At 42.8% G+C, this 8,678-nt stretch overlaps 2 protein-coding genes across 5 annotated transcripts in view; one reads left to right on the forward strand and one right to left on the reverse strand.

The window, feature by feature from the left end:
- The first annotated feature begins 258 nt into the window (after window positions 1-258).
- cbx7b (chromobox homolog 7b) lies at window positions 259-5,751 on the forward strand. The gene is given in 7 exon segments (XM_060036417.1): window positions 259-482; window positions 1,557-1,600; window positions 1,805-1,870; window positions 2,113-2,179; window positions 2,457-2,826; window positions 3,746-3,873; window positions 3,875-5,751. Coding segments are annotated over 7 exon segments (789 nt in total). The 5' UTR covers window positions 259-413; the 3' UTR covers window positions 3,920-5,751.
- Window positions 5,752-7,014: 1,263 nt separating this feature from the next.
- ep300a (E1A binding protein p300 a) overlaps window positions 7,015-8,678 on the reverse strand; it is a 32,260-nt gene continuing 30,596 nt past the window's right edge. For all 4 annotated transcript variants that reach the window (XM_060036404.1, XM_060036402.1, XM_060036403.1 and 1 more), the window contains exon 31: window positions 7,015-8,678. This exon is cut by the window's right edge and continues 4,136 nt beyond it. The gene's annotated coding sequence lies outside the window, so the exon portion shown is untranslated.

Raw genomic sequence — 8,678 nt, forward strand, 5'->3', positions numbered from 1 at the left:
CGGCTCCTCAAAATCATACTATAATGTGACAGGCGAATGCCAGCTGAGCTCCATCATCGTCGCTGCGTTGCCAAAGCGACCTGGAGCGCGCTTAAAGGGCGCGCGTTTGGTAATGGCACGTGGACGCGCCGAGAAGCAGTGTGCAGATGTGTCGCAGATTTGTAAAGTCACTGGACGACGTGCGGAGAGATCCAGGACGAGGAAGTAGAGCGGAATCCTCGGGCCTTTGAAGTGTCAGGAAAACGGTCAGAGATCGTTGAGCGAAGCGGGGAGTGAGTGGTCGGCAGAAGGTAGAGGCTAGGAGCCGCGTTGGTAAAGCGTGGTGCGCGGTGGAGTGTACGGTCATAAACAGTTTGGATACTTTTTGACGAAAAAAGGCGCCACTTTTTAGCCGCGTGTGCCGCGTCAGGGAGATGGAGTTGTCAGCGATTGGAGAGCAAGTGTTCGCTGTGGAGTCGATCCTCAAGAAAAGAGTAAAGAAGGTATTTTATTAAATATATAAATATATATAGATATTGAAGGCCTAATTTTAACCATCATCTTAGTGCTGTAAACGGGACGTTGCTAACGTTTGATGAAAATGTTTGCAACACTATTGAGATGTAAGGAAGAGGAGAATGAAGGGCTATCCAGCGGCACCAACCTGGTTACTCATCCTCAATGTGGGCTACAGTGAAGTGGGCGGGGAACGGAGGGTATCCCTTTAAATAACCTGTTATTTACTTATTTATTTATCTACAAAAATAAAGTATTAAGAAGCCGCTTGTATATTGTTTAATGCTTAGGCCATTAGTTTTAATCCTCTATTCTTATTTACCCCCATAAACTCGCAGGTGAAATAACCTAATAAAACCAGAAACGGTGAATTGTTAGTTGGATAGTTATCAGCCAATGGCGGAATGATATTTTTATATTATTGAAAGACACACATGGAGAATATAACGGTACACTATCAAAAATAATAGCCCAAGGATGTACATAAAACGGTTTGGAAGCGCGCACAAATCTCTTGTGCGAATGTGTACGCTAGATCACGATTCATTTCCTGAACAGGAGAATAAGAACTACAACGCACTTTCCGTTATGCATGTTTCTGGAATGTTCTGGAACATTCCCGTGGCGGGGAGAGAGTGTCGGGGTGAGCGACGTGAGCCCGCGCGCTCTGTCAGGTGAAATCCTGCCAGCGCCGTAAACAGTGACGTCACTTTACGCGAAAAAGGATCACCTTTGCCTTAAAAGTAGATGCTGTCACCCACAACAACACTAGATGTCATTTGCTTGATGATGAAATTGAATGAAATGAGTGTTTGAGCTGGTAATTGATGATAATCGAAACACATTTAAGGATTCATTTTTATGGGGATTCTAGCACTTGTGGTAGCCTACTGTTAGACTAAATAATGAACATCATGGAAATTGTGAACACAGACAAAAACCTAAACAGAAGAAGTTAACATACAGGCATCAGCACCATACATTCAGAATGAGTACATCGGACAATATAATTGAGGTGTGTTCTTAATATTCATGTACATTCCACACTTTATTTCTAACAGGGCAATGTGGAGTATCTTCTGAAATGGAAAGGATGGCCTCCAAAGTGAGTATAAAGACACACACACACACACACACACACACACACACACACACACACACACACACACACACATGAGGCTCCTTGATAAAAATATTATGGACGACATCCAGTGAATCAAATGATGGACTATCTCAACCATTCAAGCGAAGGAATTCTTGAAAAAAATAAGGTGTGTCTCATGCTTTGCTCTCATTGGTTGACCTGCAGGTACTCCACATGGGAACCAGAACAGCACATTCTGGACCAACGCCTACTGCAGGCGTTCCAAGAGAAGTGAGCAGAAACATGTGCTGTTGGACCGATGGAAGAAAACTGTCCAAGGGTGTCATTTCCTGAGGAAAGCCCACATCTGTATTTTCAGACAAAATGTTATCACAAAGAGTTATTGCTGTGTTTTTTCAACTCTATTAAGAACACAACAGGTGCCATTTGGCAACACTAAGCAACATGACATGTTAGGTTAGGCTATTAGTACCCTATGTTGTTGTCTTCAGGAGTTTATTGTTTTATTTTAGAGAGCAGAGGGATCGAGTTGTGGGACACAAGAGGAAAGGGTCAAAGGTGAAGAGACTGCTACTCGAGGTAAATAGACCCATCACTGATTCAACTTCGTGCATGTTTAATGTCCATGCGTATAATCATGCATCATCAATCCAATTATTATACTTATATTTGTCCAAGGGTGTCATTGCATATGTCCTGTTGATATGTTTTCTCGCAGACAGGAGACCAAGTCAATACTCAACTATGACAAGCCTCCTCCTAACGTTTAGGAGACAAACACAACCAGATTCATGGTTATGACTCATTGGACTCACTGTTCCTCTCTCTGTCTCCGCGCCACTGCATCATCTGACAGAACACCATCTACACGATGGACCTCCGGAGCGCCCACAAGGCCCCAGAGAAGCCTCAGTCTCGCCTGCGTCTCTCCCTGACCGGCTCCCTGGATCCCGGGGCGGAGGACCAGGAGTACGACCCCTGCAGACGGATGCTTCGCCCGCGGCTGGCCCATCAGACGAGTGATCCGCAGAGATCACAGAGGTCAAGCTCTCTGACCCCTAGCAGCGAGGTCTGGGGGGATGGAGATGACGAAGAGGAGGAGGAGGAGGAAGATGAGGAGGAGGAGGAAGATGAAAGGCAAGTAGAGGAAGACATTGAGTTAGAGGAGGAGAAAAATAAGATCCACAGAAAGACGATGGCCGAGAAGAACGGAAACCTTTTGAAGGGTAAGTATGCCACTCAGATCCACTCAGATCCTCTTTAGCCAGTTCTACTTGCTGCTTTGCTTTTATCTACAAGCAGATATCCGAGTAGTGTGGCTCATTGAGAAATTGGCGGATGAGCATTAATAGAAAGATAAAGGTAGCTCACTTTCTAGATCATGTAGTCAAACGTGTGTAGGGCAGTGATGGATGCATGTTATGACATCATGTACAATGATGATAATGATATTTTCGCACGCCTTTGCACTTGACGTTTAGAGATATATATGTTACAAACCAAAATAGTTACAGAAGGTTTTGGCATGCATGCAAATATAAAGTATTAATTTCTATTTAAAGAAAATGTTTGTAATAATATTTTGTTAAAATTTGTTCCCCTTTAAACATTTTAAATTTCCAATTGTTATATCAAATGTGTACATTTATGGATGGATGGATAGAAAGAAAGGAAGTTATCTCTTTGTAGGTGTACCATTTTTTCCAAAATAAGATGATTTTGATCCAGGCTCATATTCAGGCTGAATCCTGCAGACAGCGGCCTCCTATTTGTCCATTAGTAAGCATTTCAAAGCAAGATAAGATATCCAGGTCAGTCGAAAGTAACTCAATCACAGCCAACACATGGAAGGCTTGATGCAATCACTGGCTCACTGCAAACCCTACCTTTGTCTCTCTCTTCTCCTTTTCTCTGGCCGCCGCTCTGATGGCACATTCTCTCTCTCTCTCTCTCTCTCTCTCTCTCTCTCTCTCTCTCTCTCTCTCTCTCTCTCTCTCTCTCTCTCTCTCTCTCTCTCTCTCTCTCTCTCTCTCTCTCTCTCTCTCTCTCTCTCTCTCTCTCTCTCTCTCTCTCTCTCTTCCCCCCCCCCCCCCCCCCATCCAAACAGGACAAGACAGAGGTTGGAGCTCAGCCATCGGCCCAAAGAGAAGCAGGTCAACAGCGGGTCCAAGAAGTCTTCTGATTGGACGCCGGGTCAGGTGTTGTGCGGCCCGGGGGAGGTGACCGTCACCGACGTCACCATCAACTCCCTGACGGTCACGTTCCGAGAGGCCCCTGGTGGCCAAGGGCTTCTTCAGGGCCTGGGGCCTGGAGTTCTGAACCCTCCGCGGAAGGAGTTGCTGGGATGGGTGGGCGTGGGGCTGGCAGAGGCAAACCACTTTTATCCGTTCATTCCGGCTCTCCGATTTCTCTCTCCCTCCTGCTCCTCATCCCCCTTGTAGGATTCCTGGGTAGTGGCCCCCTCCTGTCTCTTACCCTCTGGCCGTTCTGTTCACCCGATACCGTATTGTAGGTTACGTAGACGCTAACTAGTAATCCGGGAGTAGCATCCGTCCGTGCACTCGCGTGCGTCCTCACACACAAGTTAAACTAATATCCATGAGTGGTTCACACGTATCACCTGTGGTGTTCTCGTATGAGTTTCAGATTCCTTTGGATGATGGTGCAGCCGTCGCAATGCATGCCTGCCCCCTAGTCCGCCGTATCAATGTACTGATATACAATAGTCCGTGTTTACCCTGTATCCCTAGGCCAACTTTGAAAACCCTACGACGGCGGCGTTTGATGTCTCGTGTTACGAATATAATCCAGAACACCGCGAGGAAAGGCAAGCCAAACTATACCTTGAGAGGCTTAGGTACTTGCACTGAATTCATACACGCACCCGTGAAGCCCTTTCACACAGATGGACTTTTTTCTGTTCAGTGTTTTCCAATACAATCGTGTGCTTCAAAAGGACTTTGACCAAGTTTCACACAAACATAGGCCATCGCACTAAACCTGAGAGCTTCCCTTCTCTTCCCTGTCCATCTGGCCCAAGATGGGAGGACTTGCTGTGGTGGTGTTGATGGGAGCTGATTCTGTGATGGGCACCATGGTGGAATTTCCCTTGGGGCTCTGCGATTGGCATGGTGGCCGGTTGTTTATATATCTGGCTCCAAGGGCGATGGCTCAGAAGGCGGTGAGCCAAACCCTCGATGACTAGGAAACCACAAGAAATGTCCTCACACCTCTTCATCATGGCCTTTGTATGTCTGTGGAGCAGATTTAGGGCTACACCCCCGCACAACACACTGAACATACAGACACACACGCACACACACACAAAGAGATCTAGATGCAAACCCCAAAACTGACTGCAGTAGGGGTCAAGGAAGATCCTCCCAAAATAAGCTACCTGTTCCTTAAAAGTGTAATGTTTAAGAATAACATTTTAAAACAGTCAACAATTAATTACATGATCACCAGAATGTAAAGAATTTGCAGTTCTGACCTTATGTCGGAGACATCTATTGTGTAAGAGAAATGTACTTAAGTTGGCAGCTAGTACCGGATGTATCGTATGGTAGTACCATTTTGTACCTGATGAAGAAAAACTTATTTTCAGGACACTAGTTACTGTAGTGTCCAGTCTGCCCTCAGTCCAACATGAGCGGATGAAGAAGTAGTGCCACCCATAGTGCGTATTCTTACCTTATCATATTATCATCGTATTTAGTTACTTGTTTTTTTTTTAGATAACAGAGCACCAAAATGCACTATTGATTCTGCGCATTGGTGCAATTCCTTGTTTCTTCCAATAGGAGTGGCCACCACAACTTTCTGGCAATATGCTGCCCCACATTGTGTGGAGGACCAGTTTGACTAATAGCTAATCTTACACGTTACGCCTTTAAAGGATAACTTCTCGATTTTTTTCTGTAACTAATGCAAACTATTTCTGAAACAAGTGGAGAGCTCTTCAGAGACCTCCTTGAGCGAGACTTAGTAAGTAAGGTAAGACACAGTAACAAACAGACTGGATCAGTAGAAAGATACATGAAAGGTACAGAAAATAGTTAGGGATCCTTTCCATATTGCCCCTGCTATGTTTGGTCCGCATTAGTAACTTAGACCCTAAACGATGTGACAATAGGGTCCAAGTTGAAAAATCAAGATGTTGTCCTTCAATGACATCAACAAATTAACTCGCAAAAAGTCACAAATTAAGTCGCACTATAAAGGCGTCTGCTGAATAATAGCATGTATTCATACTTCACATGCCAAAAGGTACCCCCAGTATTGACCACATGACCCTGTGCCGATTGTTACAAGAAGGATGAAAGAGATTGGATGAAAGCAAAGTATTTTTTGTGATTATTTTTCTACATTGACCTGAATGTAATATGTCCATCCTGAAGATAGACAACTGGTCGTCACGTGCACGAGAACTAAGAGAGGAATAGTTTTTATAGTTCTAATAATCTCCAGGCTACCATTAGAGTAACAAACGAAAAAACAAAAGCACCTTGATTTGATATGACTTAATACCGTTGCTTGTGCTGCTTTCATCCAATGCTAGCGAAAGAACCTTGTTGCACTTTATCTGTGATGTAGTCAACCTGCACATGACTGGCTCTGGACTATGAAGTGAATAGTGAGTGTGCTATTCTTATTGTAATACTAAAAGAAAAATAAATGTCACATGTTTAATAACGCTATGGTACTGTGGTCCCTAATGCATCCTAAACATCCTCAAGGCTTTCAGTTCAAGTAAATGTTTAGGGGGGTAAAGTATCACTCAATTATCATTAACATTCAGAATAGACAACATATTTAAGGTTTACTCTTAATGTTCAATGTTTATCCAGAGGATGCTGGTGGAAATCTTGCCATGGGTACAACAACAATATGAGGACGAAATGGCAGCCTGTATATTTTAGTTTACCTATTTGACCATGAGTTGTGATGTTGATCAGCCATTACAAAGTCTACCTAGAGGGGCACGACACATGGGAGTGCAAGCCCAGAGGTGATTGACACATAAGCCTAGGAAGGGCTAAACAATATCACACCTTTTGGTATAAAACGGGTAATTTAAAAACAATGTGGAATTGCTTTTAATAGATGATTACTTCCCCATGACATATTTGATTTCGACCGACGTATAAAGTTGGTCCAAGTCAAACAGGTCACTAGTCCAAAACCACAGGCGCAATGGGATTTCATTTGATCAAGCCAAATTCAAAACATGCTTGTCGTCGTTCCCGTATTTGATAAGGGAGGGGCAACAGTGATAATTATATTGGTTTAACATTACGCCCACCCCTTCCGCATGTTTTCATCCCGAATAAAATAATGATCGAAAGTAGTATTTTGATGAATATACCTGATACAAATTGGTAATACATATTAAGGACAGCACCACAATAAGGTATTTTCCCCCAATGGTACAAACATACTTTATTGTACAATTAATTTATTGGCAAAAAAATTCAGACCACCAGGATAACTTAAAAAAAAGGAAACTATTGAAAAATGGAGCAACAGTTATTTAATTTTGCTTTTTTCTCAGCAAGCACCATTTTTTTCTTCGAAAAAACAAAAACAAAAGAGTGGTCAAAAAGGTTCCATTTAAATACACAACAAATATTTAAATAGTTTTACTTCCAGTCTCTTTTCAAAGAAGAAATGATAAAAACAATATATTTGTTCAGTTGCCATCAGTTTGTACAGTGATTCAGTATGTTTACATCTATAGGTCATGTACATTAAACATTTCTTCAGAGAAAAATAACCAAAAAGCGTGGCATGATAATTCTCCAGATCCCCTCCCACCCCCCTAGAGCAAACAGCTCGCAGTGTCATTTTGCATCACTTTAGAACGTCTTCAATACAAAACAAAACCACGGCGTTATCTAATAATTCCTGTAGATTCAAGTTTTATTTCCAAAAAAATAAAATTAAATAATATATCTATATATAAAAGACAAAGAGTACTTTGTTTCCTTGTGTTTTATAAAATAAGTCTCATGATATATTGCCACCTGTTACTGTACCCCCCCCCCCACCCCGCAGCAAGCTAGGCCTCAGAAAATAGTGAGCCTGTATATATTGTCTTCACTTGTCTCCATTAAAAGCTAAATGACCAAATTTAGATAATGCTCCAGCCCAGTCTGATCCAGCCCTCCCCCAGGTTTTGTATATTTATTTTGTGCATGTTGTGTTTCATGTCTGGGGAGTCTTGTAAGATACTTTTAACTTGTTACAAGGAACCCACTTCCCTTCCCATCCCCTAAAGGTTTGTCAAAAATACACGTTGAAAAGGCGCGTTGGTTCTCATTGACTGATTACACCCTATACTGTACCTCTAAAAAAAGAAAAGTCGCAATACTGTACAGTGGCTCAGGAGTACTTCAAGTTATTATACAGAGAATGAAAAAAAACAAAAAAAAACAACAAGCGGGGAACAATTCCCCAGCTCGCTCGATCTAAAAGTCTGTACAGCTCATAATTTTTGTATGATTTTCATTTTTAATACAAAAAGAAAAAACAGTATTTAAGTCCATCCATTTTCTTTGTACAGTAATAACAATAAATAGAACCTTATTTTTCACGGGGTGGTCGAGAAGAGGGGAAACGGGGAGGAGCGGAGAACACTACTTGAACGATTGTTAGAGACTTCAGAGAAGCCGCCATCGAAACGCAGAAAGGATTTTCGCAGCCGAAATGGACCTTCTCTGAAGCCCAACTCTTTTCCATCTTCCTCTGTTCATTAAAGTATATGTATATATATGTACACATATGTATATATATATATATATAAAGTATGTATATACATACACACATACATAAAACCGTTCCATAAGCCTCCAATTTGCAAATAAAAAAACACCAATTCAGCTGGCCATCGTTTCAGGGAAAGGGGGGTGGGCCAGTGGGCGGGGCATGAGGGAGGGGTAATTAAGAGGCAGTGCACATTCAAAAGGAGAAAGGAGAGAGGAAGGTGCATTTGGGGTGGGGAATTGGCTCCAAGGACCACCTCACATCATTGCTTTCCGGCTGACATGACACCTGGGGGGGGGGGGGGGGGGGGGGG

Source organism: Gadus macrocephalus, chromosome 18 (assembly GCF_031168955.1).
Source record: "Gadus macrocephalus chromosome 18, ASM3116895v1".
NCBI classification, from domain to species: Eukaryota; Metazoa; Chordata; class Actinopteri; order Gadiformes; family Gadidae; genus Gadus; species Gadus macrocephalus.